General features: G+C 38.9%; 1 protein-coding gene across 3 annotated transcripts in view; it reads right to left on the reverse strand.

Moving 5' to 3' along the window:
• LOC146462415 (uncharacterized) overlaps positions 1-12,491 on the reverse strand; it is a 52,412-nt gene extending 39,921 nt beyond the window's left edge. For all 3 annotated transcript variants that reach the window (XM_085085669.1, XM_085085668.1, XM_085085667.1), the window contains exons 1-7: positions 12,238-12,491; positions 12,083-12,119; positions 7,594-7,947; positions 6,837-6,977; positions 5,798-5,878; positions 4,990-5,090; positions 4,266-4,479 (exon numbers count right to left, since the gene is read on the reverse strand). In XM_085085669.1, coding sequence (XP_084941795.1) covers positions 4,266-4,479; positions 4,990-5,090; positions 5,798-5,878; positions 6,837-6,977; positions 7,594-7,947; positions 12,083-12,119; positions 12,238-12,279 — 970 coding nt within the window. In that variant the 5' untranslated portion in view covers positions 12,280-12,491. The remainder of the gene's footprint in view (positions 1-4,265; positions 4,480-4,989; positions 5,091-5,797; positions 5,879-6,836; positions 6,978-7,593; positions 7,948-12,082; positions 12,120-12,237) is intronic.
• Between the last annotated feature and the right edge of the window lie 2,692 nt (positions 12,492-15,183).

Below are 15,183 nucleotides of genomic sequence, written 5' to 3' on the forward strand. Positions count from 1 at the left end.
GAATTTGACAGTTCTCCAACTTTGCATAACCAACGGAACCTGAGTCTTTCTCCTTTTTTCTGTGCAGCCAGCTCTTTTCAATCCCCTGAAAACTCTACACATCAAATTTTGTTTTCCCCTCTCCTCAAAAACCAACACTTCTAACTTTCAATTCAAACTGGAAAGTGTCCGCCAATTACTTCGCTAAATACATAGACACTTACTGTAATCACTACACTCTTAGAACAGAATAGTCTATCATCATAGCGACGATCCTTCACTTATTTAGGATCATGGATGATAACACAGTTACTTTGTATCGATAAATTTAAGCTTCTATTGTTACTATGACAGTTGAAAACGTTCTCATGACTACATATCAACTTTTTTCCTTCTAGTGACAGCAGCATAATGATACATAATGCAGCATAGTCTCATCACTTTCACTTTCTTCACAGATAACATAGGTACCTGACCTGGTTATCTCAGAGATTTATTGAGCGATGAGCAGGGAAATTATTCATTAACTCAAGCAGAACTAGAAACGGTTCAATAAAGGAAGTAAGGACAATTGTACTTGGAATGAAGTGTAGCGCCAAAGTATATACGTTCTGAACATCACCCAGGACGGACATATGGACATTTCATTGTACCACCCTGGTCACCCTGCTGTGCCGTACAACGAGAAACATAAGAGCTATACTTGTTGCCAAATTTTCGCTTAACGACAAATACCGGTTGTGGTATGCTGAACACAGAGTCATCCATCAAAACGCCGTATGTGCTACATTCAATTCGAACCTCAGTATCTTTTCGAGTTTAAAAAGCCTTGTGCTAATTTTGTCTTTCACCACCGAGCGTTCTGATGGCATTGCGTGTTTTTTAGACTAGCGTAACCCTAACCCGTTATTTGATAGAGCCAAAATCTTAGTACTCACTGTACATTGGATCCAAATTCGATAAATCCCCATCAACAGTGCCTCCAAAATACACTATCATAAACTGAGCCAGCAGAAGTTCATTATGGTACATGATTCGTCTTCGCCGGAATTCTTACGCTTTTGTGCTGCTACTGATAAGTATCATAGAACGCTAACATCATTTTGCTACAGATATATCGATTATCGGCTAGGAGGTCGATGACAATTTTTTCCCTAAAGGGTTCAAAGAGAATCCCTGAATTACCCTAGCTAATTTGACAATATGCCCTGAGGTAATGTTACGTCAGCGCTTCTACTCAGTCGGTACGAAAGGAATTCCTTTGTTGTTTTCGCTACATCTTGAAAGAAAAAAAAAGATAGAGAGAAGTTATGACATTAATTACAGCTTAAGCCAATGGAATCTTCCAGAGGGCGTATTTCACTTGCAATGATCTGACAAATTAAGTAGTCGGTGAAAGCTAAACACTGTAACTAAAAGCTACCGTTGCCGAATTCAGACGGATGCCCTGCTGAGTGGACTGCGGGAAGCCTCGTTTCTTTACGAGCCGCTTTCGTTTATTCCATTCAGTCGATCTTGGGAACCACTTAACCATTCGCCCTACTCACGTCTGAAACGAGAACTGAATTTCGAGAAATTGGATTACTGAAAAACGTTCACATCGTATGGCATTTATTCTGTCAGATAAACAAACAAAAAAAAAACTGATTTCAAATTTATATAAATGGATGAAGACAATCCTGTGAGATATGCCCTGAAGGTTTAATGTTTCTAATGAAGTGGCGCAGCTCCTTTGATCCGTGTGATGTGGAGATTATAATCTGTTTCGTTTTTTAATTTTTTCATTACTGACCCATTACACTATACGTTACGAGCCAGTAAAACTTTGATATAAATTCAGAAAAATTCATTTGTGTGAAAACGATAAAGCAGTTTTCAACTGAGTGTCGAAAGTAACTCACGTTTGCTTTGGTTTTACTTTACTTCGCTCTGTGATTGGCTGACTAAACTCGCTTTACTTTCTCAGCCAACCAATGAGAAACAAAACCCAAAACTAATCGGGACCGTCTGGCACGCATTTTCCCGCGCTTGGCGCTGGTAGCATCTATTTACTTCGAGTTCTGGGCCGTGTTGTTCGAAAGCCGATTAAAGGTGGATTTCCACTGACGGGTAAATTTTACGTGCGTACAGACGTGAATTTAGCTGGCTTTTCCTACGTAAATAGAATAAGAAGCGATGTATGAGCCACGTGCTTAAACGTAAAAAGTTGAACAGCACTCAACTTTTTACGTTAACGCACGAGGCTCATGCATCGCTTCTTATTCTATTTACGTACGTAAAGTCAGCTAAATTCACGTCTGTACGCACGTAAAATTTACGCGACAGTGGAAATCCACCTTAAGAAACGATGTATGAGCCGCGTGCGTAAACGTAAAAAGCTGAACAGCATTCAGCTTTTAACGCTTAATTACGCAGCTCATACATCGCTTCTTATCCTATCTACGTACGCAAAGCCAGCTAAATTCACGTCTGTACGCATATAAAATTTACGCGACAGTGTAAATCCACCTTAACGCTAATACACGATTAAAAGTTAATCGAGGCTTTCATCGTCGTTGGGTAAAATGAGTTTAAAGGCTAATTTCAAGATAAAGGTAAACTTGAGAAAAGTGTAAGTCAAAACTGAGGGCAGAAAATCTTTTGGAAGAATCTTTGTTGATTAGCAATTAATCTCGAGTCAAAGTTTGCGTCAATCTAGGATTAGCTTAATCGGGCTTTGAACAACTGGGCCCTGATTGGTTCATTGCGCTGTTTATGTCTGCTGTGATTGCCGGCTTAGCTGATATAGACTGATTACTTTGATTTTAGTTTTACGACATTCCAATAAAAACTGTTCTATACTTTTTGACAACCCATCACTCGATAATTTTGTAACTCTGAGCCCAAACATTCTGTATGACTAGTTTATTTCCAGGCATTAATCCAAGGCAGGAATTAAAGAAATAGATTTTTGACCATTTTTGTGACACCACTCTATCACTCTGTCCTATCACCCAACAGTTTCTTCATCAAAATAGATTGTAAAAAGAAAATGCTTGTCATTGAAAATACAAATTCAGGGACCAGTTGTTCAAAGCCCGATTAAGCTAATCCCGGATTAACGTGAACTTTAATGCGAGTTTAATTAATACTGTAGTTAATAAAGATTCTCCCAGAAGATTTTGGTCCGTCAGATTTGCCTTAATAGACTTTTCTTAACCTTAGGCTTGAAATTAGCGTTTTAAACCATTTTAAACGAGCGAGATGAAAACCTCGGTTAACTTTTAATCGTGAATTAGCGCTAATCGGCTTTCAAAAACCGGGCCCAGGGCATTTTTTCGAAAGTTCTAAAGAAACTGCATCTTAAACGATGACAAACGTTCCGAGGTCATATGTTCACACGGAACAACTGTTTATCGTGAGAGCTCCAGTTTGTGGAATTTAGGCATAAGGAACTCTCAAACGGCGACCATTTTAATAATCTATGCATGAGTCTAGAAATTCGACTGTTTGACGTCATTCGCGCCCGGTTCCAGACCTCCCATTTCAAATTCGCGAAATTTGTTCTAGAGGTCATCAAGAGATAGCTGAAATCAAGTGCAAGAGTTCCTCGTTGAATTCTAAGAGTTGTTATTACACAAAATATCCACGCATTGCTCCAAAGACATTCATTCATGGTTTGCGCATGTTGAAACATTTAACCGAAATTGTAAACTTTCAAACTCTTGATAGATGTACTTTTCCAGCAGTCAGTGACACAGGCGTACACGGAAAAACAAAATCCAAGTTTTTTCAAAACGATGAGTCTTAACAGCCATTCTTATGTGATATTTTTGCAGTACGTTCTCACAGGGAAGACCATTTGAACAACCTATTTCCATGGGAGTTCACTCAATACCATTACAGTCAACTCTCGCCTTGCAGACACCTTACTGTTACGGAAACCCCGATAATAAGGACAGCAGCTTAATGCCCGGCAAAAATAGAATACAGGCGTTTGACTGAAATAAGTTCCCGTTACAGTCAACTCCCTTTATTGCGGACACCCTCGGGACCGCGAGTTAGTGTCCTAATATAGCGAGAGTCCGTAATAGCGGGAAATTATTTCAGTAAAACGTCTGTACTCTATTTTTGCCGGGGATTTAGTAATTCCCCGCTATTACGGACTCTCGCTATTAAGGACACTGACGCGCGGTCCCGATGGTGTCCGCAATAAAGGGAGTTGACTGTATTTCGATTTCCCCCTAAATCCTATTTTTTAGCCGTAAGAGAACTGGATGCGAAATAAGTACAAACTATTTACTCACGTGCCACTTGTTCCAATCCTTCCTCGCCATCCTGTATGCCGCGCCCCCCGCGCGTGTGTATTGTGCTGTTGGCGGTATAGTTTTTGATATCAACGGACGAAAAGACTTGAATAACACCTCCCCCTCCTCCTCCCCCACAATAATGAGAAATTTTTAAGCTGTAACCGCTGTCTCCTCCTACAGCGCTCAACCTTCCTTTGCTCCCGATGACGACCTGAAAATTGAAGGGGTAAATGTTGATATACAGATGACATGAGCTATTCAGGATCACAAGCACTCAAGGAAAGCGATATTGCTTTCCACAACATTGTGGAGTAGATTGAGTTCACGGGAATAGCAGACTGAACAGATATGATTTGGGTTATCTCTTTCTCCTGTTCTCCCGTTAAGTGCAAGACCTTTGAGTTTGAGTAGGAAAAATCAATCGTCATCATCATCGTCATCATCATCATCATCATCATCATCATCATCATCATAATCATCATCAATCATCATCATCATCATCATCAACATCATCACTATATTAGGGATGAAACTGAGCGACATTTTGCGATGCAGTGTCATTGATCTAGGAATATCATATCGCTAGAAAGATCCTAAACGCGTGGGCCAAGTACAACCTTTTGCATGTAACTTGAAGACAAGAAACATATGGCGCTAGGATGATCCGCCTTCTAGGATCTTCCTCCCGCCATGTAAACAGCCCCAGGTACTACTGTCTCACCCTGTCTCCTTGAATTCGTATCAAGCCTCCAGAGCTGCCGCCAGCACAGTGTTCCTCGCTTGTGTTTGCACTTGTGTAACCATTGGCCAGGATTGAAGCGTCTAAAATACAGGAACTACTCGTTAGGTAGCTTTTTCATGCGCACTTTACCACTTTATAAAAAAACCCTGACGCTTCAACAGTCGCCGCTAGTAATCTCGGTCTTCAGTACTCAGCTTGAACCATCACTGGTCATTGTTGTAAATTCATGTCAAAGAATGGCTGGCTTTCACATTAACTCTGCTTGATGCGCTATAGTATGTAATGCATGCATCATACTCCTTCAGGGCGGTGCCTCCTTTTTATACTGCGCATACAATGCAATCTGTGTATCTTAAGAGATTACGACAAACTCGGGTCTCTTAAGAACGGTGCCCTTTAAAATATCTTAGCAAAGCTCTTCTTTGGAAAAAAATTTCATGCATTGTTGTGTATTTTAACGCTTAATTATCTCCGAAAACTGCTGGTTAACTCAGTTTGTTTTCTTTTTAGATTTCAGAATCCCGTTCTCTTCCCGCAGAGCCATAAACTGCGCAAAAATATTTCATGTATTAGGAGGCAACATCCATATGACCTGTTTTACCGGTTTGCTGATGTTGTACGACTAAACCGATCAATCAGAGCATGTCGAAGCTAAAAGTTTGTCCAGCACACTGCGGAAAAAGTTAGGTATTCAACGCATATCATTAGCTATACGATTGATCCGCGATTTCACTAAAGTTCTGCGCATTTTAATAGGATCAAATTGCTACAATATAGAGTATCTTACCAATAGTCAATGTTCCATTGGTGGAAATTAACTCAATGGCGCCCCCGCCAGAACCAGATTTGCTGTTGAACAAAACGGTTCCTGTAAAGAAGAAAAGATATTCACCGCACTTTAACCTAACATACGCCAAAAATTAAAGCACTGCACCTACTACCTCGTCCCCAGTCGCTCGCTCGAAACTGTAGCGGGCGGTAGCGGGTGCGCGGGGAAAGACGGGAAGGGGAGAAAAGGCGAAAAGCCCCCGATTCGCACTCGTTCCCATGCTCCGCCAGCTCGTATTCGCGCTCATTCTATAAAGAAGGGAGGAGACTCGGCTGTGTAGGAGGAAGCTGCACCTGTTATCCTTTATCACGTTAATTTGAACTTTTGATGTATGCCAGGCAACGAAAACTACTAACACTGTTGGACAGAACACCTTAAGATTATTGAAAAGGCCAAGTTTAAGATTCTTATCTTTAAAACAGCGAAAATATAGTTCCATTGAGTATGATGATTTTACAGCCGTTTACTTGGAGACTACGTTTACGGCAAACGGCAAACGTAAGATTCGCGTTTATCTCTTAGTTTTATTGGACAAAAAGAGTACATGGGGGAAAAAAGTACAAGATAATTCTGGCCTTTGATGCCAACGCAAAGCTACTCAATTTTTCTGAGAAACAGTAAACAGCAAGCGGCAAATGAAGGATAAACATGGTCACGTGGTCATTTGTGTCGTTTGCCGTTTGCCGCAAACATGGTGCTTTTTCCTAAATTGACAGAACCGCTACTTCTTCGTTATTTCAAAAGATAAGACTCTTGAACTTGGCCTTTCCACGAATTTAAAGGTGTTCTTTTGACAGTGTCACAAGATTTTTGTTGGCCAACCTACACTGGAAAAAAGTTCAAATTTCCTTACCGGAAGGTCTTTATCGCTCTTTTACTTCAGCGAATGATTATCGCTAAATAATGATCTCTTGAGCAGGGAATTAACCGACCATGATTGGGTAAGCATTCAACTTACTGAGGAGAGTATACTGTAATACCAATAAGATAATCTTACCTGTGCTTCCACCAAGCAGATAGGAAGTATCGTAGTATGACCATCCAAAAAATCTGCTGGTGTTTCTGTCTTGATAAAATCCACCGCCCCTTCCGCCATGCCCCCCTCCGTGATAGCTGAAGGCTCCGCCGGGCCCCGCGCCTGTTAATATGTCAACATGGCATGCAAGGAAACCAGTTTAACGGTCTCTAGACAAATCCCGCGTTAGTATATTGAATTAAATTGAGTCAAGTTGAAAAGAAAACGTGTGTATAACGAAGAAAATTCAGTTAATGCGAAAGAAAGAAAACGTAAGATTTCCTGTACTTGGAGGCACCGATCTGATTGCAACTAATTTTAGTTGTATTTAGTCAAGAATGGATCCCCCATTGGTTTAGTACATAGAATAAAAAGAGTTGCATTTTTTCACATTTTTTCTCAAAAATATTTCGACAAATTCCTCATAGAGATGTTCAAATGGAGTTACCGAAATGAATTTCTTGTGCGAAACAAAATTTTACCGCTTTCCCAAATTTAACGAAACGATAAATTTAGTCGAGCCATTCCGTTTATCATTATTCCCGAATGCGGTCAATAAAAAAAATCTTGGAATCAAAGAGAGTCAAAGATCGTTACTTTCGGAGAACTGTTACTGTGGATATTTACAAGCAGCCATCAAATTTTATCGCTACTTTTAGGGGGGTTCGTTACCTTGGGAACTCTGCATTTGCCTAACCCGGCGATCTATGGGTACCGGGGTCCCCTTAGTGTGACTTACCCAGTGTACAGCAAGACTTGTTAACGCGTACAAAGCCTCCAAGTCGAAACAGCGGCTTATCGTCTGCGGCGTAGCTGATAGCTTTTCCGCTCACGTCCAGATCTGTGCCGATCGTAAAGTCGCCATTAACTGTCACAGACAGCGCATGTGCACCCTTGATATACACGGTATTGCCCAATGAAAATATAGCTTGTGTTTGATTGGTGTTGAGTGTGAAGGTCGCCACAGAGTAATTCCATGTACCATTGTTGGGGCCACTAAAGGTTCTATTTTCTATTTTTCCTTCAACAGGGTCAAAGATGGTGGAAGTTATCTTTGCTCGAGTTGTGTCGATGGTGCAATTCGAGGCATAGCCTGTTGAAGTAAAAATAGTTTATTGAGTATAGTTACGTGAAGTGGTCAGACAGCTCGTCCTATAGTACAGACAATTATTCCGTCACTGGAAAAAACACACACGGCAGAGGTGAGCGCAAACAATTAAAGCCCTCGCGCAACTTTTGTTAAAGTTGCGCAGCTGAAGGCGTTTCCTACATTTCAGTTATTTTCTCTCATAGACTTCAGCGTAGATAGTGCCGTTGCATGGGTTATCGATTGTGGGAGGACAAGCCAAAAAGTCTGGGGGATGGGGAGTAGGGGTATATTTGGTGGGGAGGGGGTAGACAATAATTTACAGGCTACAAAAATAACCCCCGAATCATATGAAACTCATACATCTCAGTCTCGGACTGTAGTCTTCTTTTTTTTCGCAAGAGTTCAAGTACATGTAGTTTCAGTTTGAGCAAGAAATATCCTGAGCTGCCCAAATCTATCAGTGAAATCGATTGAAAGGAAGTCTGACATCAGCTTGTGTTCCGTATTGGTGGTCCGACTGTCCGCTCTCTCCGAGAACCGGCCTAGCCTTGCGCCCTTTTTTCTTTAAGGGAGGCATATTACCCGCCTCACCTGGCGAGAAGAACGACAATATGACTCCCCTAAAGATGGCTGCGTGGGAGGCCAGAAACCACTTAACTGTTATCCCCTTTTAGAATCAAGCAATTGTTCTGTCTGTCATCCTGCTGTTTCGACTAAAAGCCCCATGTTAAGCGATGAATTGTTCGACATTCGAATTTTCCAAGATAATATTATTTTGAATACGTGCACACCAAACGATTGCAAATTTTAATTTTTTACCTATCCTAGCATAACAATCTAGATTGAGAACAATTATTATTATTATTATTTATTTTTTCTATTTTAGTGCTCACCATTAGCTAGCAAGCTAAATACTCTGACACTTAAATAAAGTTCATTCATTCATTCATCCATTCATTTCAAGTAAATGTAGTTTGCGACTAACATTCAGAAGTTAATTTCTAGCAACGTTGATAGTTCCTATCTCAGTTAAAACTCTTACTTCAAAATAAAGGACAGTTTAATTTTCAAATTGAGAAAAAACAAACAAACATCACGCTATTTTCATCTGCACAAAGAAAGTATGATCTAATCAATATTCAGTTTTCCAGTTTTGCGGGGTAACATTCAATTTCGATATCAAATATGAAGTTGCCAAGACAACGAGTTTTGATAATATTCCGATCTGTAAACGACGGTATATTATTGTATTGCATAAGCAGAAAACGTCAAACCGTCAAATTATTTTTGAACCCCGGCTTAAAAAAGTTTAGCAAAAATAAGAGAGTGAAGTTACGATAAAATAACAGTCCAATAAGCGAGGCGCGAATCGACATTGTTATTAGCAGCTGGGTTACATGGAGAATGGATAGTGTCGAAATGCCGACCAAGAAAACTCCGTTTTATTTTTCTGTGGAGACAGAGATAATTAGAAAAAAACTTTTTTGCTTCCAAGACATGTCGTTCAAAAAGTCATGCTTATTCCCGTTCTACGAACGTGTGTCCGAACAATGCCTGTCAAATTTTTAACGCAGCCGATTTTCAACTAGGTGGTATTTGTTCAAAGGCGCCCCTCTTATAAAACAAAACTAACAAAACCATAAACCGCAAAAGTGCATTTTAATAGAATTCAAGGTTTACATTATTCGTTTTTCTCGACCGAGAAATAACTTAGTTCTGCATCTTCTGAAGTACAGAGAAAGTTTTAAAATACGGTGCTTTTTTTTTCTACAATGAGGATCGAAATATTTCAATTATCAGTTTGCAAAAACAAAACAATCATCTGCTCTCCGGTGTACCTCGGCTTTCAAATTTTGTGTCAAGTCAGTTGTCAGCAAAATTTAATTGTTAGCTTTGAATAAATTGGCTCCTTCCTCCAAGTTGGCTTTTTACGTGAGTCAGTTAATACTGAGTCCCTCCTATTTCGCAATCGTTGGTCAAGATAAATTTCTAATTCGAATTCTGACCACATTGCAATTGAAATAGACAAACATTGAATTAATACACGACCTCAGTTGCTCAAACCAACGGGTTTGTTTAGTACAATAAATATTCGTCTTCCTCTGGTATATCCACAAAGGAAGTATGAAATAATATGATATCTTTGGGACGCAAATGAAGGTTTTACTGTTAACCAGAAGTTTCCTATATAAAATAACAAGAAATTCAGTACTGAAAATTCTTATAACTAGATATGATTTTCTAAACCTTTAAGCTGATAATTAGTTTGTACTATATTCCTTTCAAAATGGGACGCTTTTAGGAGACCCCGAAGCGAATTCAGTTGGAGCTTCGTGAATGACCAATGCTCACTTTTTATGAAAACATTTTGTTAAATTTGCAAAATTTAGCGCGAACAATACAGCCCTTTCGACCGTCTTCTACAAAAGATCAGTTAAATATGATACTAAAAATGTTCGAATTGCAGGATAAGCGGTAGAAACAAAGATAAGATTCAAATCTTATGTTTATTCGGGTATGATACGTTTACGAATTTGATTCTACAATTTGACACAAGACAACTGAAATTGAAAACAACAGATCCGGTCCTCTCACTCGACACTGTATAATTTACGATTTTACCATCTGCAATAATTAGTTTGAAGGCAAAATTTTTATAAGTTGTTGGCCTAGCACGCTAGAACAGCGATAGAACGCCGAGGGGACATTTATTTTGTAAATTATTAAGACGGTAGGCGTAACTACAGTAACTAAACCATTTTTAAGCGAAGAATAAGATAAAATCAACTAGGTCAAAGAGGTGAAAACGTTGGAATAATAATTTATGGTAGCTGATCTATTCTTTGGTCGAGAATTGGGGATTTGTGATAAAGAAAAGTAAACACTTCCCTTTATTTCGCTTGTGATAGAAACAAACCATAATAAATATTACCCAGGCATCTATTTCATACACCAGAAGAGTTTTTTTTTTTTAATTAATTCCAGCATTTAACGATTTGTTCAAAAATGCTAAGCAGTTTCAGCAGATGACAAAACCGGGACTGATCTGTCGAAATATAATGTTAATTTTCTAAAGTAATCTGGATAAAGACAAAAATTAAAGTGATGACAGCGTCATCCAGTCTTGAACAGACTTAAACCCCTTTATCCCAGAGGAAATGAAGGATGTGTGAATATATGACAATGACTTTAAATGCTAAAATAAGCCTTCCTTACTCTGATAAACAAAAGTCATTCACACTACATGAATGTTGTTATTATACTGTGATGTGCGCAGAATTTTCTCACAAGCCATTTCTCAGCGTTGAGCATTAAAACGAACGTCCATTTTTTAAAAAAATAACAGCTTCCATTACTTGGCGTTAGAGTAAAGCTAACAATAGAAATCTAAGTTAGGGACGCTAGCCAGCGAGGTCTTAACGACGAAAGTCGTTCTTGATGCTCTGTTCACGCACCTGTTACAGCGCTACTGGAATATTGAATTGTCTGTTTAATTTTGATGCATGCAACGATCGTAATGAATCTACTGGATAGCGAAAGAAATTTAGCCGAATTGGCGCCTTTGCGGGATATTTCGTATGTAAGCAATAGAATATTGACCGGTATATAACAGATTTAGATCTCGTAATGTTAACGTTATCCGAAACTCGGACAAACTCGCGGCACACAACTCAATATTTTCGAGGCAGTCTTGCGAAATCTTTCTCAGTTGTCCTGCAGTCTTGAATTTGGGTAAGAGCTAAAAACTATGTTAGAACTCAGTGTAAAAAAAATCGAGGCAACAACCACATTTGCCAGCCTTTTTCTTGTTTTTTGTATCTCAGTCACATCGCAGAAATCGATAACAAAAATTTAACTTTCGCTGCCTTCGGGCAGCAAGGTACGCTGCCTTATATTGTGAAGTTTAAATGCCCCCTGCGGGTCAATAATCTACCATTTTCTCTGTCTCACTACATAGAAATTATAAATAAAATCCAAATCTTCGCTACATGAAATGTGCAAAAGACACATTTATGGACGACAAGGGCCTCCCTCTAAATGCTGCCTCGAATGGAAATTTTAATTAAGCTCGCTTTCAAAATCAGCGTGTTTTGTTTGCACTAAAAAAGGGCTCAATTCTACGGAATAATCACCATACCTGACGGCAAAAATAAGAGGAGTAGGAATCCTTTGATCTAAAGAAAAGATAAGAAAAGGCAAAATGGGATTTGAATCTGAAAAATATAAGGGCAAAATAGTACTTGACTGAAACAAAAGTCGTTCGCATTTATCATAAAGTGCCGGTTGTGTTACCTGAACGACCAGCGATTGGGAAAATGATCTTCCTCGGTGCATTTTCCGGCACAAAAGACGTGACCCAGTAATCCGGCTGAGTTTTTTTCTCGTTTTCGAGCGAAAAGGACAATAGCTTGTGACTTGTTTCTTAAAATGCGCTCTCTAGCTACGCGGAGACATCGTTTTCCTGTTTTGTTATTAATATTCCAGAACCAGCTTGACTCGCTCGATGAGCGGCAAACAAATCAACACCAGCTGCCACTGGAGAGCACTGTAAAACAACCCTGCGAATATATTTTTTTAATTATTCATTAATATTGCTAATCGCAAAATGGCTGTCAGTCCATTTCTTGTACGCAGACTCGCCTTTTGTTAAAGTCAATACTCCTAAGACGAAACGATGATAAACTAAAACAAAAAACAGGCTTTATTAATTACTGCATATTGGGGTTTTGTTTTGTTTTGTTTTGTTTTTTTTTTTTATTTTTCACGTGATGCTGAAATACGAGTGAGGAAATGACTGCAAGCGCAGAAAAACACTTCTTTGGAAAACTGTCAAAAAAATTAAACGATTTTAAAAAATACTTCGTTAATCAATTTCAGTTTTGACGAAACTGGCGAAATTCACTGCAATTACGTGACTTGATACTCCAGTTGATTCACAAACGCCCGCACATCACTAAACAATCGCCGCATTCATTATGAATAATTTTAAAGACTCGAAGCTTGCTGAGCGAAACAACAATCGCCTTGACTTAAACATTGTTATGCTCCTTTCTGACCCTCATGAATTACTGGCTACATATTCTGTGAATATTGAACAATTATTCCACAAGCGCGCCGCGTTGACTGATGAGTTGATAGATCTGAGCCAACGAGGCGCTTAGCGCCACGTTGGCCATAATCATACCATATCCAACAAGCGCGAGTGGGATAATTGTTTTATTAAAAACAACCAAAAAATATCGTAGATCTTACTGATTCCACTTTGCAAAAACAACTTTAACCAGAAAACAATTTAATGGTCACTATTTCTTGGGCATGGTATAATGGCTGATATACCATAGCCGCTAAGCCAATCAAAACGCTGATCTGGAATTGTATTATCCAATGATCAAGTCAGTTTTCAATTTTCTCACGAAACACGGCAGCGTGTTTCGTATATTACTGACCCAGTTATAGAGCCAAGAAAAGGTAATGTTTCCTACCGTTTTTGTCAATCAAAACTTCGACAGCTGTCTTGTCAGCTGAAGTTTATTGACTGACATAAAAGAAAGCAAAGAGCATTTTTTTAGCCCCCCTGACTAAACGCTTGAATGGCACACCGATCCAAAAGCAAACACAAACAGTGATGGTGATAGGAGGAACTAGAAATTAAAGCCCGTTTGACATAAAATTTACACAGCTGTGTCAGTTTAGAACATTGCTCGAACAAAGCTTGATTACTTTTATTTCAGATTTACGACAGCTCGCATGTTTCCTTAATAAATATGACAAACTTAAAAAAATAAACGACTGAACAAATACGTACATGGCATACAGTCATACTTCAGTGGTTCACAACAAGCTTTCGAGTTCCAACCCGATTCAGATCCGAGTCTGGCCACAGGTTTGTCATTCGTTCACTCTAGTTAAACAAATAGTTTAATAATTTAGTTTTATTTTCTTATTGTTGGATACCGCATGCTTTGATTGGCTTCTCCACCTCAAAGCTCTTTTTATTTTTTTCTGTGAATGACTTTCGTGACTTGCGCAGCCAAGTCGAGGGTCTCTAGCCACTATGGTGGATGATTGAAAGAAATCCGAATATACGTTGTCCGAATAGAATAATTAATGGTAGACGTATTTTTTCAGCTAATGACTCTGGACATTGGCATTCTCGGAAAAAGAAAACAAATAATTCCAACATAACTTTTTTACAGTTGATTGCAAAGGAAGCGGACGAACAAATTAAAATTTTCCTCCCTTTTATATTCTTATCTCGTGGTTGTCACGACAACCTTAAGATTGACAGCACGTTCCTGTGGCTCTTTCCGTGAGCTTTTATATCGTTTAGTTGATGACAGTCAAATCTTCGTCATTCCCAAGAGGAAAACCTCGCTATAAAATCGAGTTTATATCGTAGGCATTTTAATTTTTTTTTAAATGGAAAATTAACAAATTGACGTCAGTTTTTCATGCGTCTGTCCTGTTATTGACCGACCTTGTCGCGTATACTCAGAAACAGTGGACAAATTCCGTGTTTAATACCTCATCCAAATGTTCGATTTTCTACATTTGTCAATCACTTGTCAATCATTGTCAAAGTAGCTGTGGATCCACAAGACTCCACAAGTCGATTTTTTTTTTTATTATAACAAAAAGCCAGCTATACATACAGAGGGACATTTAAATTTTATTAACTCTGACGTGACCAAAATCAAAAACTTGTTTCGCTCTCTTATTGGTTAATGGAAAAAAGGGAGACTTTCTATTGCAGGTTGAAAAGTACGGTGGCTTATAGAGGATCTAATGTAGATGACATGTCCTTTATGGGCCACCGTAGAAGTGACAGATTGACGTTTGGTTGTTTTCAAATTTCCCGTTCTCGTTCTTTGCGTCAACATCGCACAAATTATAGACCTTTTTCATAAATGGCGGCCGATTTATTCTTTTCAATATATGTTAATTAGCCGTACTAACCTCATTTTAGAGTAAAAATTCTTTTGAATTTTGCACATGCTGACGAGGCTAGTAAGGCTCATTTTCATGAAAACAAAAGAATAATTTATCGGCCGCCATTTATGAAAAAGGTCTATGTCCGCTTATTGACAATAAAAATTAGCCAATGAGCGCGCGAGAATTTCTGCAGTTATTGTAAAAAATAAAATGTCGCATTGTAAAATGGTGTACCGACCTTGTCAGGTACACTTAGAAACAGTGGGCAAATTCCGTGTTTAATGCCTCATCAAAATGTTCGATTTT

This window comes from Pavona decussata, unplaced genomic scaffold (genome assembly GCF_977016875.1).
Source record: "Pavona decussata unplaced genomic scaffold, jaPavDecu1.1 SCAFFOLD_188, whole genome shotgun sequence".
Classification (NCBI taxonomy): domain Eukaryota; kingdom Metazoa; phylum Cnidaria; class Anthozoa; order Scleractinia; family Agariciidae; genus Pavona; species Pavona decussata.